Source organism: Natator depressus, chromosome 18 (genome assembly GCF_965152275.1).
Source record: "Natator depressus isolate rNatDep1 chromosome 18, rNatDep2.hap1, whole genome shotgun sequence".
NCBI classification, from domain to species: domain Eukaryota; kingdom Metazoa; phylum Chordata; order Testudines; family Cheloniidae; genus Natator; species Natator depressus.
In genome coordinates, this window is record NC_134251.1 from 20,690,019 (window position 1) to 20,705,194 (window position 15,176).

Here is a 15,176-nt window from a genome sequence, read left to right on the forward strand (position 1 = left end):
CGGTGGATTTGTGTGCAGCGGGGACCCTGGACCCCATCAGGGAGCTGTGGCCTAGCTCCGAAACAGTGGCCTGCCACGCTCCTGCAAGTGGTGTGTCCAGTCCAGACGGGGAACAAAACGCCGTGTGGGAAAGTGGACCCCGCTACCGTGACCAACAGCTGTGCACTGTCGTTGTTGGGCTTGTAGTGTCAGTGAGCCCTTAGCTTGATCATCCTTATGTGTCGGCTGCTGGCGGCCATTCCAGGGCACGCTGAAGACACTGTTGGTGCAGGTAGAAGAGGTGCTTGGAGTTAGTTCTATTGAGGGATCATAGAGGCACATTTTCACAGCTGTCAGACCCCCAATTCAAAGGCACCATGCCCACCTCTCTGTCTCTCTCAGGTGAAGCTGACCTAGAACGCTACAGGCAGATTCTCACCGAGACGGTTGCCAAATGTGTGTCAGAAATGATTAGTGTGAAGGAGAGGAGAAGAACCTCCTTGGCTGACGTTAGGGGACAGGTAAAGGAGAATGCGTCAAAAGCTGGACCATCAGCCTTCACGCCCTGGAGAGGGTTGGGGCAAAGGGGGCTTCACAGCAAAGCTTCTCCCACTATCTCTTTTTCACCACTTCTCACACATGCCATGTTTTCCTGTCAGCTCAGTCCTATGGGCCCTGGCTCTGTGTTTGCTCTGATGAAGCGGTCAGAAGGGATGTCTGTCAGAAGGCAGGGGTTTCCTGCAATGGCAATGCTGCTTCCAGTAAATAATACACCTCTGGTGGGCCCGTGGCTAAAACTAGTGTAGCAAGATAGGCACCTTCCTGGGGGCATCTCACTTTCAAGCAAGAATAGCCCTGCCAAACTTACTACCCCAGAGCCAAATCCATCCTGGGGGAATGCCACTTACTTCGGCAGGACCAGGACAAGTTTGGCCTCCAGTAACTTTGTCCTGGAGACAAAGAGAACATCCCCTGGGATCAGTATGCTGGGGTAAAGTGACTCCCCCTAGGGAGGATATCCCAATGTACCCCTATTCCCCCAATGTCTCTATCCTGAGCTAAAGCACTCATTCACTACTGAGAATTAATGACTCCTTGGTGAGAATACTCATGGCCAAACTCCATCCCTTAGTATCTTCAGTTAACTCAGTTTAGGCACAAACCCTGCCCTTTATAGTCACAGTCACGGGGTGGCTGTCTGCAGTCACTTGAACGCTACCAGCCTTGCTCCCGCTCAGACCCAGAGGTTGCTGCCTCATGCCCCCATTCTGGGCCCTGCTCAGATGTGCAAGGGGAACACCCCCCTGTGCAGGGAATTGCAGGCGCTAGCCTCCCCAGAAAGGGGTCAGACAAGAGTGGGGTCTTGGTCCCCCCATTCCTGGGGCAGTGACAGTGGCTGGTTAGAGGGGAGGGAGAACACACTTCACCCTCTCCCAGATAGTGGAATGGCTGCTGCCTTGTGTGCCCTTTTGGCGACCCGGGAGGAACCCTGGCTGTGATTTCCTCTGCATCAGCCACGTGTGATGCAATGTTGGTCGCCAGAGGATGGGCCCTGTGCACCTTGCCTTGCCCTGGAAAAGTCACTTTTACTGCAGGTGCTGCTGATGCTGGCCCTTGTCTTCCTCTTGTTTGGGCACTGCATGGCTGTTCTCTGCAGTGGTACAGTGAGGACAGGAATTTGCTTCATCGTCCTCATTCTTTAGTTCCATTTCTGCGGCATGTGCTGAAGAGCAATGCCTTAACCCTCTCCCTCGGCCTCCCACCTCAGCCCTTCTCTCTACCAGCTATCCCCAGATTCTGCCCTAGCCACGCAGCCAACCTGTCAGAGCTGCCACCATCCCCTGGCCTTGGGCCTGAACTTCACATTTCCCACATATCCACTTTCTCCCAGAGACCTTCGCTCCCCCACCTTCTACCAGTCTACCTTCTTTCTTACAATCAAGTTAAAAGAAAAAGAACCTAATTAAAATCTAAATAACAGACTTGTAATTATCACAGTGTTTAATCCTAGATGTTGTGCCTTTGACGCACTATAATTTAATTTCATGACTAATTACAAACTAGCAAGAAAGCCAATCTATTTTTTGATAAAAAAGATGTAGTGCAATAGATAATGTACTCTGGAAGCCTGTCACAGCCAGCCTGACACACGCTCTTCTTGGAATGAAACTTTTCCAGCAACAGTTTTAACCAGTGCCGGAGCCATTGGGACAGTTACCACTAACGTCTCATGTTAGCCCCTGATCTGGAAAATACTTACCACTCTTGTGCTTAAAGTTAAGCGTGTAGGTGAATGTTTGCAGGAGTTGGGGTTCCTGTGGAAAGCTAAGGCTTTCTTTGCCTCGCATTAGATAACGTGAGTGAATTTAGAGCTCATAATGCGAGAGACTGATCGCGAGAAAGATGGGGGGAGGGGGGAATGATACAAAATGTCATTGACATTGTTTCCCATTTTTAAAAAATTGAAATTCAAAATTTTGATAATTTTTCTTAGAAACTCCAAAAATTCAGGGCAGCTGTAGAGCTGGTCGTGAAATGGGGAATAAATATTGCATAAGCATTCAATATTTTCCTTGTTTTCATTGAAATTCAGAATTCTCTGAAAAAATTCATTGCAACATTGAACTTCTGCAAGCCCCAAGCAGCTGCACTGATAACACATATGCAAGCCCTGCCATTGCATCTCATCCCTGGGCAACAGCAGCCCCTGCTATTTCATTTCCCCGGATGCACGCACACAGCTCTGCCACTGTGCCTTGTTCTTGCATGTAGCACATCCCCTTATAGTCCAGTCTGCATGTCTCAGCACATCAGACTGTTTAGCCTAACTTAGAACTTGACCCCATGTCTCCAAGTGCACCAGCCTCTCAGCTACGTGTACCTTCAGCCTATTGACATGTTTTTAATGGAATAAAACGCCTCCCTTTGGAGTATTTGGCAATAAATTATTTCAACTGCTGAGAATGTTTTCCTTAAAACTGTTCTTGCTCCGATCTGCTATCAGTGAAGAAGATGTGGGTAGGATAACTGAAGAGAGGGGAGTAGCCATTTCTGTGTGACTGACAATGATGAATGTCCCAGAAGTCCTGCATCTCAGAATGGATGGGCTAGTCTGGGGCTAATCCGAAGAGTATTTATTATGTGACGGATTCCACCTAGAGAATGCTCAAAACCTTATCAAGATCTTCCACTATGGACTAGTATCCCTAGTAGCTAGCAAATTGCTAAGTAATGGCCTAATTCTAAAGGCAGGAGCTGCTCCAGTGGTTCTATTCTTCACCATCCTGAGCACCATGACCTGACAAAGGGCTTACAACATGGACCCGACCTGTGATTTTGAGGATGAGGAGCAAGAGGGAGGCAGTAATTGGTGGATGCATTAATCCTGCCTTTAGCTTGCTTTATGAGGGAGGGAGGCATACGAATGGGATGCAAAGTTACCCAGATCCACGTTCCACCTTTTCCTGTGGTTCCCCCTAAAAGTTTAATGCAAATCTGAGTTAGAAATACCTGAAGTAGACAGAAAGATGCTGTCCAATCCCAGAGCCCTTTCCACAGAACAGAACCAATTCATGTTAATTTATGGTAATTAATTATTTCCACCTTTATAGCCAAGGATGACTCTATCTAAGCCACCTATTGCTGTGCTAGCCACCCAGTTAGGATCTCAAAGCAATTTACAACCATCAGTTAACCCGTAAACCTCATGAGCAGCCAGTGAATGTGATCATCTCCATTGTAGAGATGGGAATGCAGAGGCATAGAATGGGAACATGACTTCCCCACTGCTATATAGTGGGTCGGGGAAGAATCTGGCATAGAACCCAGGAGTTCTGACTCCTGGTCTCCCACTCTAACCTCTTAACACACTGTGCCCCAAGGGCTGAGGGGAGGGAGCACCCTTCTTGGAGAGCACCAAGGGGCACTGGCACTGAAGTGTGCCTCGCTTGTTCCTTTGGAGTGGCTGCCACAGACTTTTCTGTCGGGCAGCAGAGTCCCTCCCCATTGCTAGTTCTGAATAGTGGAGTGGTGTGTTGCCTAGACAACCAGAACTCCTACACATTGCTATTTATTCTGAAAGACATTTTACCTTCTCTGCTGTTGCGAAATCCTAGGAAGAGTGGGGGTCACATAAGATTCCCTCCTGCGAGGTGATGGGGCTTCAGACTCCTACCCCAAATGCCCCCTCTTGAGGGGAGCCATTAGGCAATTGGGCAGTTTGCTTGTCTGGCAAAATGTCATTTAGAGTAAAGGCCCCTGACCTCACTCCACTCAAATGTACTGTAAAAAATAAGGCTAATTGGGATGTCCACATAAAACTGGGACAAGGTCAGATGCCAGCCAGCCAGGCATTATTAGCATTCCTGGTCTTTGCATTGCAGCAGTGCATGGAGCGTGCTAGGCACTGCCCATCCCCAGGAAGACCTGGTCTCAGCCCTTGTAAGCTTATACTCTAAGGGCAGGATTGTGTCTGGGAATGATGCAAGGAGCCTGTGCATGTGGTCCGGGTGGTTATTTTTGCTGTGTTCAGGCTGGTTTCCTCTGAACTCTTATGTTAGTATCTGCTAAACCTCCTTGAAACAGCAAACACGCATTTGCAATCCTCTGGGCTGCCTACGTGTTCCTGTGTCCATCCTGGCACTGCTTTTTACTGGTTTACTGCTAGCACCAACGTGCTGGCTGTGCTCGTGGCTGGCACGCTGCGTACTCGTATTGGGATTGTGGCCATGCTCGGGGCTAGGTAATTGCACTCTGCTGCGTACACTTTGGCAATGCAGCCGGGTCAGCTATTGGTGTGCTTGTGTATAATATGTAGACTAGTAACTACGAGCCTGGAGTTAGCAATTTTTTTTAATGCGCTGGTGTTCCTAGAAACAGAGCAACAAGGAGATATTAGGCCAGTTTCTCAGCTAATGTAGATTGACATGGCTTTGTGGATGTCATGGAGCTGTGCTGATTTACATGAGCTGAGGACCTGGCCCTATTATTTCAGCTTGGTCATGTGACAAAAGAACAAGGGAAATATGAGGAGTGTGGAATATACCATATTCTTGTAGGCTGTGAACCCAAAACCAGGGAGAGTTTGAATGGGTAATTGGGAAGATCAAACACAGCAGCTGAAGTGTGGCCACAATCAGAGTATGGTTGGACTGGGCTTGGCTGTCAGCATTTACAGGCTACTAACAAAAGCACATCGTTCCCATCCTGTTTTCTTCTTGAGAAACAGCCAAACAGCGAGTGACTGTGTATGTGTGTTTGTGTGCACAGGCCATAAGAATGTACTTCTTCAGCGGGATATGTTGTCAAGGAAGGCAGACTGCATCTTTCATTCCTAGCAAGGAGAAATTCCAAATCATATTAAAAAGTTAGACAAAGACCGAAATGGAGTCTGACACGCCAGTAGAATGACGGCAGGGCTGTGAATATTATTAAGGTGAACCTGTGTTTAATGTTCTCATTGGAAAACTGAACTCCTGGCTTCTAACCAGCAGAGAGTGGGTGTTACCGACTGAGCCACAGACATGCAGCATATGGGAAATGGCCCTTATGCTGGAATACAATTACTTTCACATAGCAGGTATGGCAAACCTAGGCTTTGAAAATCCAGCAGGGGACCGTGCTGCATGTTTGACTCCAGAGAACAAACCCTGGTACACATCCCATAAAAATGTATGATGAATAAAGTAACAGATTTGAACTTTTCTAATAACAAAACAACAACTCTGGCCAGTAGCTCCATTATGTGCTGTGAGATATACTTCTATCAGACTGTGAATTCTGCCGTCTCAAAGAGTTTGCCGCTTAGTGCAGAGAACACGAGGAAAGCTGGTGAGTGTGCAGTCATTTCCTGAAATCTCTCAGAGCGTCAGGAATCAGATTACTGTATGGAAAACAAATGGAAAAAACAATAAAACTGAACTGAGTTTTGGGAAAAAGACGCCACCCCTAGAGACCCATAGAACAGGGTTCCTCTCCGCAGCAGGGGCCACGCATAGGTGTGAGACAGGAATTCTGTCTCCCCTGCCCATTCCGTCCTTGGCTTCTGTGCAGCAAGGGGGCATCTGGTGCCAGTTGCACTGTGGTTTTTAATCTGATTTGGGCGCGTCTACAAGGAGCCGGGCAGAGCTGACTAGCTCCTTTGGCATGCTCTGCCAAACAGCCCGCAGATAAGAACCGCTTGTATTGCTGCTGGCAAGAGCTGGGCTCACACCAGTGACTTGGAGGGGAAAGGCTACATCTGCCATTCCAAGTTTGCAGGATGGTCCAGCCATCCAGAGGCAGGCTGGTATAATGCAGCAGCCACTGTGAAGACCCGGGGATGGTTTGGCGGCTCCCTTTGTCTTTCCTCCTAGTGCACTGAGTGTTACTTCAGAGTGCTGCTCTAACCACACTGCTCCACCTGCTTTGAATCTCTGCTCTGACTTCCCATTCTCCACCACATCAGAGCCAAGCTTCTTGTCTCTCTTTAAGGCATTTTCATTATTCTGCCCATCCCTGCTGGTCAGCTGTTGTAATGCCCTCCCCTCTGCTTTCCCAGTGGTCTTAGAATCATAGAAAAACGGAACGCCCCCCCAAATGAACTCTCTTTGGGTTTTTTGGCGTTCCCTCATTTCACTGCCTTGTTCCTTTCACAGTTTTTTGTTCCATTTTTCTCCTTATTTCAGCCAAAGAGAATGGGGCACGATCAGGTACTCAGAGGTGAAAGGACTCAGATTTGTGCTTGTGTTTCAGTTGTGGGGGCAAAGCATGAGGGCAGAGCATCTAAATCACGTCTAAAAATTGTCGTGAATTTTGCTCTGACCTCTCAAGGTCCCTTCAGCCTTACATTTGGGGGGGGTGTTCCATTTTTCTGTTGAATAATTGGAAAGATTAAAGAAGACGGAAGTTTTGAATGAAAAGTTTTGACCAGCTCTGTTTGCAAGTACAGTGACTTCTAAGAAAGAGGAGGAGGATGTGATCTGGAAAATATGGCCCTACGCAGAGAGGTAGCTTTTTAAACCAGCAGTGGACTGTGTTTCTGAGTGTCTGGGCCTTAGTCTTATCTACCTTCATTTACTCAGGCACCACATGGGTGTCAAAGTGTTACCAGAAGAGAATGGTAGGTATTCGCCTCTGCTTTGCACTGGCATGAATGACTGCACAGGATGTCAGGCAGGAAAGGGTTAGTCCATCTATTCATGAAAGGCACCCATTAACTCCCACTGACTTCAGTCCCAGCTTTCCTTGGGTAAATGCTGTATAAAACCAGCTAAGGATTTCAGGAGTTTTAACAGTAAGAGTAATTAACCACTGGAAGTGCTTACCAAGGGTCGTGCTGGATTCTGCATCACTGGTCATTTTAAAATCAAGATTGGATGTTTCTCTAACAGATCTGCTCTCGGAATTATCCTGGAGAAGTTCTGTGGCCCGTGTTCTACAGGAGGTCAGACTAGAGGATCACAATGGTCCCTTCTGGCCTTGGAATCTATGATTTGGCCCAGTGATTCTTTAGAGAAAAGGATATGGGCGTGTATCTAAGACATTGCGCTGATTATCGTTTTAGCAAACTACTTTAGATTAGTTAAGTAAAACTTTAGTGGCGGGGGGCAGGTTAAAACTCAAAATTTTGTAGTCCTGGAATAAAAGTGGAGAAGAAGAAATGCTTCAATATGAAAGAAAGTCTGAGTATTTTAAATCAGCTCAAAATAAAAAAGTGACTTATGGTGACAATTCAATGCGAAGTGCAGCTCTTCGTTTTATGTAAAAAGACTAATTAAAATTGAAGTGCACCCCACTGCACTTTCTTTATTGCCTGTAACATACCAGACCCCTTAATAAAACCTAGAGCGCAGGGTGTACTGCAGGGACGTAAACTGGTAGTTAATGATGTAATATACAGTGAAGTGCAGTGCTTAGCCAAGCAGGTCAGCCTGGTAAATGAACTCCGGAGATAGCTGCTCTGTTTGAAGCACCTGGTTCATAACAGTGGGTTACACATGAGGAGGAAGAGTGCAGCCACTCTTAGCCTGGAGCTGATTAACAAATTTGCATTCCATGCACTTCCTTATGAAAAAGAGAACATCACGTAGAATATTATCAGTTCCCTGGCCTGTTCTGTGTTAACTCTGTATACCTCTCTGATCATGCCAGATCTGGCCATTCGTTATGGACAGTCAGCAGGCTGTAGTTCATCTATTTTTCTGTCCCCTCTCGTTCTGTTTCATTTCATAAAATGTTTTACAGCCCCGTGGAGGTGCAGTGTAAAAAGGAAACACAGACCCTTTTATTCCAGGATCACGTCATCACAGAAAGGAGAGAAGTGACCCATTAAGTCAATTTTCCTAGATGCTGTTGACAACAGAGGTTGAAGGATATAAACATGATCCCATAAGGAAACTAAACACATCATTAATATAATGTTATGTTGTTTTAAAGCTGTGTATTGGAACTGTACTTGTGTAAGTGGCCTCAGCATTTAGCTTGGTACTCTTGCTAGACTGTCCCTGGCATAGCTATTGGTATCTGTATTTTGAATGAAGTTAGGTATGTACCCAGATCTAGAATGTTGCCATGCCAATTTGACCATTGCTGACAGGACAGTTCCTGAAGATCAGCACCACTGACGTTCTGCAGAAGAATGAGGTTTCATTTCCTGTGGGCTACTTTCCTTATGGCTTTAGTGGCCTGGATTTGGGATTGGATTTAATTAGCGTGTAATGTCAGGTCTACTTTGGGAGCTTGTGAGAATGCTGCAGGTAGGGAAAATGGATCAGTCAATGTGTGTGTGTGTGTGTGTGTGTGTGTGTGTGTGTGTGTGTGTGTGTGTGTGTGTGTGTGTGTGTGTGTGTGTGTGTGTGTGTGTGTGTGTGTGTGTGTGTGTGTGAGAGAGAGAATTTCATCTTACTGGATTCTACCCTGAAGTTTCAGAAAAAGGTAATTTGTTGTACATTGATATATTTTCTGTCTTTGAGTTCAGAAAACTCTTGCTGCTGACCTTCTCATTTAATTGTCTCATCTCCTTACTTCTAATGGGCATGGACTCCAGGTAGATAAATAAGAAGGAGACGTAGGGAAAGGTTTTTTGTTTTATGTAGAAAAAAAGAATTTGATATGGAAAACCTGCATTTGAGATGCAAAAATTAAAATATATAAATTTATAGATAAACATATTTAAAGGCAGGGAAGGGAATGAAAATGACTCCTGTTAAGGCACTGTTATTGAACGTTTCTGGTGTGAATCTGTACATTGATAATTAATTAATTACACAGAAAACCGGGGGAGACATCTTACCAGCAAGTGAAATGTTTATTCTTCATAACTACAAAGGCAGCCCCAAATTTTGCAATGTGTTTCATACAAGCAGTGTGGAGTATCCTTGAAGTCATTGAGGCTCAGGGGTCTGTGCACACCATCGGTTGCAGGATCTGGACCTTAGAGGTAGATTTGAATTAATGAAGTCAAGCCTTTTATGCCAGGATTAGTAACATGAGTCTCCTTCTCAACCCGGCCATGACTGGAAATGCCTCTAACCACTCGAGTTAGATTTAAGTTTGTGAATAAAGAGACGGGCTGTTGGGAGCATGACTATCGGTTATATACTGTATCTAGCTAATATACAGTTCAGCTAAGAATGCTGAGGTCAGAAATGCACACACACTGGACATATTGCTAAGGACTTTTCAAAGTAGAATCCATTCTTGAGTCATTCAAAGCATGGCAGTGTACAGTTCCTGTTTCATACCCCTACTTAAAAAAATATTTAGGCCAAAATTTCAAAACTGGACATTGATTTTGGATGCCCCAAGTTTTGGGGGTTCAACTTAAGACACCTTGAGGTCACTTCTGAAAATGTTGCCCTTAATATGTAGAAAAGCAGATGGCTTATTCTTTTGAAGCTAGAGAAGTCATTTTCATTATGTTTCTTCTGGTCTGGTTATCAGATTTTTCTTCTCAACATGGGTAAATCTGGCATGCTACTCTAATAGATACATAAACATTGCATTGTAATCTGTTACATAAATCATTTTCTTTCTCTTTTTCTAATACAGTTCGATGTCTGTCCGCAGGTCAGGTTGCCCGGTAGGAAGCCGTGCTTGGATATTAATAGCCATGTTTCAACTAGCCATGGATTTCACCATCTGTGAATCTGTAGCCCAAGGCCAAGGGTTTAGGCTCCTGCAAAGGCCTTCTCACTGGCATAGATTGTCCCATAGTCCTTTGTGGAGTTTTAAAAATGGACAGCAACTGAGGATTCCTGGCCCTTTTTGGAACCATGTTTCTTCTCATCCTGAACGATCTCATGGGCAAATACAAACATATCATTCAAAAAGGCCACACAAAGCCACAGACCAGTTAGCAGGCTTTTATAAAAGCATGCAGTCCAAGCACTCTGCTACTGCAAAACCAGCCCCTTCTGTTGTAGATGGGAGCAGCAGGAGTACAGACCAGCAGACTCATTTGAAAAGGGGGAAAAGGCACCTCCGAGGAAGCAGTTTTGATCACAGAGACAGGAGGCCCACCGCGGTGCCTGAAGTAATTGTATGGGGCCCAACAGGGGAAGAGGACTCCATAGAAACCAGTACGTTCCCTGGGAATTATGGCACCACCACAACTTCCGCTTTACAAACCAGAACGACTACTGTGGCAACCACCACCACTTCCACTTCCACCACTGTACAGTCTAAGGGGTTCACAGCATCACCCGTGCCAGGGCTTAACAGACACAAGAACAACCCTGGCAGGATTAGCACAACGGAACCCTACACCAGCCACAAGAGCAATGGAAAAGAAGCCCGTCCACCTAAGTTAATGGGAGACACTACAGGTATTTTCTGTCTGTTTATAGGGTTTTGTTTTAACTGTTGATCTGGTCTAAGTAAGAGCAAACAACCTATTGCCGAGGGCAGAGGTGTGTCCTATATGATGGGCACCAATGAGGAGACGGTAGTGCGGGACAATGCCACAATATAAACAAGGTGCAGTGTCTGACGAAGGCTTCATATTGTGTTGGCTTTGCCAGGCTGCAATCATCGTTAAGGAGTAATTAAAGAGAACATTATAGTATAATGTCCAGGTTTCAAAACAGTTAAGCAATATTCAGTTAGGGAAAGGTGGGTGAACAGCTTTGAATAAAATGAAAACTGACCTGAATTTTTTTCTGAAATTTGATCTAAACTTTTTTTGTGATCTGCAAAACATTTGTATACTCTTTCTACTGTATTTAAATCTTCCTCTGCCTTCTTGGGTTCCCCAGGAATATAGCAGTATTTTTGGTTTGATCAGCAACAGGAAATCTCACAGGAAAGACTAGCCCAACAAGATTTGCAGCCTGGTTTTGCAAACTCAAGAAGCGTCCAGATTCTGGGGTGTTTGTCCAACAAAGTATTTTGCTGTTCACATATTTCTTTCTAGTCCCTTTCATACAATATGTCACTAATCATATACACACTGTGGTTGCTAGCTCTGAACTGCAGACAGATTCTATATGCAACATGCAAGTCTTAACAATCCCTGAAAAGTGTAATAATAATCAATGTATTAATGTGGCACTCTGACACAGTACAATATGCAAACAACCTAGATTGTTGGCGTTTCAGCTTTGGTGACTGCAGAGAAAACTGAGTTTGGTTTTCACTATTCTTTCCCTGATTTAGATGCCGTTTTTCATTACACAGAAGCATACAGCAACACCTGCTGAAGTCATTATCATAATTGTTTTCTGCCTTACAGTAGTACTTTTTTCTCATGCAGACTGGACACAAAGGTTACTTTAGTGCAAATTAAGCTGGGAGAATTCTGCTAAAGAAATCACAAACCTTTGTGTCAATGAGAGCTACCGATTCCTTTCATTTCTATTCAGGACTCTTCTCAATTGCTCTTCACGAACATTTGTTGAGCAAGTGCGTTTGCAAGAATGTTCTCAATCAGAGAACATGCGGTAACTATCCATGTTGTGATACATATGCATGCGTGTTGATGATAAATGTGTGTGGGCCATCTCAGAAGCTCTTTTTGGCCTCAGGAGTAGGAACAACTTCACTTGACTTAGGTGATCAGACACACCAAGTTCTGAATACTCAATGAAACAGTCGAATTGAGCAATTCATGTGCTGAAATGTGATCACTTACAACATTCCTCAAGTTATTGTGATTAATTAATGTATTGGTAAAAAATCTGCAAATTTGAAAAAAAAAAAAAGCTACAAAAAACCCCATGTTCTAATTTCTTACTAGAGTCAGGGGATAAATCCTTCATTAAACTGTTCACTGTGACTAGTTTGTTCAGCATAATTCAGGCTCACATCAGAGACTCCCATCTAGCCTCTGCCAGGGGTTGTGAGCTTCCAGCATCTCACTGATAGAGTTGGTTTCTGATCAGACTGCAGTGTAAGTGTTAGCCGGGGATCTCAAATGCTCCCTATTCTCCTCAGCATCATGTACAGTGTATGATATTAAAAATAAAAACAACCCATCAGGGCAGCACTTTGGATTACCTAGTTCCCTGAGGAAGATAGTAATGGGATCAGGCTACAGGCATAGAGCATTGATTAGTGCTTAGTACTGGGACACAGCACCTAGCAAAAAGGGGTTCTGGTCCAGGACTCTTGGTGCTACCACAGTACAAGTAAATAATTTTAATAATAATAAGCCTGGGGTTGTGTTAGAGGCAAGGTCTTCTGTCGGGTAAGAATGTTGCAGAAAATTGAGAAGAATTTGGGTTTAAAAATGAACACTGGGTAAGCCGATGAGAACTCCGATCCATCATCTTTATGCAAGACATTTGCTAGGAGTGTACAGCGTTTGCCTATTGCCTCTATAAATCCACAAGCCTAATTAAATTTAGTGCAGCACTCATTTACTATAGTATTTAGTAATATTTAGAAAAATATACTATTTTCCACCGACACCATTTGCTGTGTGGGAAAGCAGTTTTCCATTTATTCCAAATTATATTTATTTATTACTAAAGTTATACCACGGAACAATATTATGTATCTTGGCCAATTAATTCACATTACATGGACGCTGAGTAGTCCAACAAGTCAGATGCTTATCTGAGAAAGAATTATAGGGTTTCATGATGCAGTCTCCATCCTGATTAATTTCTCTAATAAACCCTCTTCAGAAAAAATGTCACTCCTAACTTCAAGAAGTTATTCATATCTGTGAAAAGGAGCCCTGCCTACACAGCAGATGAGATGTCAGCCTCAGCTGGCTCAGTTAGCGACAGAATATCAGTCACACTCTCCAGCACAAGAAATCTAACCAGTTCATACTAAGACATTTGATGGAATGCTAAGATTTACTTCCCAAACCACATGTTGTTTTCAAAGCAGATAATGTCATCAAGTCCTATTGTTATTAGCAATACTTACATCTGTAGCTAACTACATTTGTACACATGCGTCTGAAATCAAATAGGTGCCTTGCACTGAGCAAATTCCTGTTTATTGCTGTGGCTTAATTGCAAATGGTATAACACTGTCAAAATGTTACAGGGTATTGTTGAGCTGCTGGGATATCAGAGGAGTAAGTCAGAGGAGAGTCTTCCTCACCCTGGACAGATGACATAGGCTTTTTGTCTAAAATGTGACTCATCATTTATTATCCCTGTAATGTCAAGATTCATTAACTGTGTTGCCAGTCAGTGGTCCTGTATCTGGGACACCACTCTGTGATCTAGGCACATTGCCTAGGTCAGTAGTTTGTGTCTAAGTCGTTGCCTTCTCCTCTGGTCTTTATATCAGGTAGCCAATGTTATGATATTTCAGAATTGACCAAGGTTTACTGAGTAGTTCGAAGATAACACTGGCAGTTTGGTAAGGGTATCTGACAGATATATGTCACTATTCAGGAAAACATTGCAATATGTTTCTACTTGAACTATCAAATGACCACTGATAATTGTCACTGCACAAACTGGCCTTCAGCAGATTTCTGTCCTGCCCACTGGGATGACAGAGAAATGATCTCAGTAGATCCAGTAGAATGTAGGATTGGGATATTGAGGTGGTGTTTTTATTTGCTTTTCTCACCATTGTACTTTTGGTTGAGTTGATCTGTTCAGTACACGGACTTCAGCAGAGCCACTCCACAATGAATTTGCTCTCCTGGCTTGGCTCAGAAGTGCCCACAGTGATTGTAGTGAAGTCTTAAATTTGTATTGGTGATCGACCTCTGGAGGTTCAGTCTGGAAGTGTTGTCCACCATTAGACAGTAGCTGGAGCAAGCCTCTAGAAGGATTCCTGCATTCGGTTCCTGGCTTAGATGCTGACTGGGTCTATTAAGTTGATGAAATAACATAACAACTCGGTACTGCAATTTACCCATCCGTAAAGGGTCATGGGGTGCTCTACTCACCAATGGGGGGGGTCTTCCTTCTGGCAGTTCTGGGGATTAGCTCCACCTAGTTCAGCACCTCCTTTCTTCTCTTCCATCATTGCCGCTCTCCTCCCGCTCATGGAGATGTAGTACAGCCATTTCGTGACTCAGCCCTTCAGCCAGGTCACACTGTGTTTTTCCCTTCCAGGGGAGTCTTTCAAAGACCCTCTGCACCAAGGTTTCTACCCCCTTTCTTTCTCCCTTACCTCAGGGAGAGACACTGCTGGCTTCTTCCCTTGAGAATCCTGGCTTGATAGGAGCCCTGCTTGTTCCCTCACAGATGAGCTTCCTACTAATTAGCGCCCTCTACACAGCCTAAATCTCCCCCATTTGCAGCTTAATTGGTTGATTGGGCCCACCTGGCCTAATTCAACTCTCTCAAGGTAGGTGTGGGGAGCACACCCCATCACAGGTACACACTGAGCACTTTGTGACTATCATACCCCTTTCAGATATCTAAGCTGGGCTCCCAAAACCTGAGGCACCTAAAATCAGTAGTCACTTCTATAAATGTAGGCCTAGAATTCTAGTGGCTCTGCAGTTGTGTGTGAGGCGTGTTTAACTGCTGTACAGTGAGGCCCTACAATATACAGCACATAAGGAGACAAACGTAAGCATGTTCTAATGAAAGAAAACCCTTTGATCTTCATAGCTATTCATAGTTTGTTCTCCAGCTTAGATCAATCAAAACTCAAGGATGAGATAGCATGGACTGAGATGGAACAATGCTTGGTAATTTTTATTTTGGTACTGGAATTCGCTTACACCTTTTCAAGGATGTTCCTCCAGCTGCTTTGTCCTTGTCAGCATGATGCCTCCAATATCCTTTACCGCG

The 15,176-nt window shown here is 44.5% G+C and overlaps 1 protein-coding gene across 2 annotated transcripts in view; it reads left to right on the forward strand.

Moving 5' to 3' along the window:
• The window catches only part of AJAP1 (adherens junctions associated protein 1), a 118,387-nt gene that overhangs the window by 37,515 nt on the left and 65,696 nt on the right, over positions 1-15,176 (forward strand). For both annotated transcript variants that reach the window (XM_074933935.1, XM_074933936.1), the window contains exon 2: positions 10,009-10,784. In XM_074933935.1, coding sequence (XP_074790036.1) covers positions 10,009-10,784 — 776 coding nt within the window. The remainder of the gene's footprint in view (positions 1-10,008; positions 10,785-15,176) is intronic.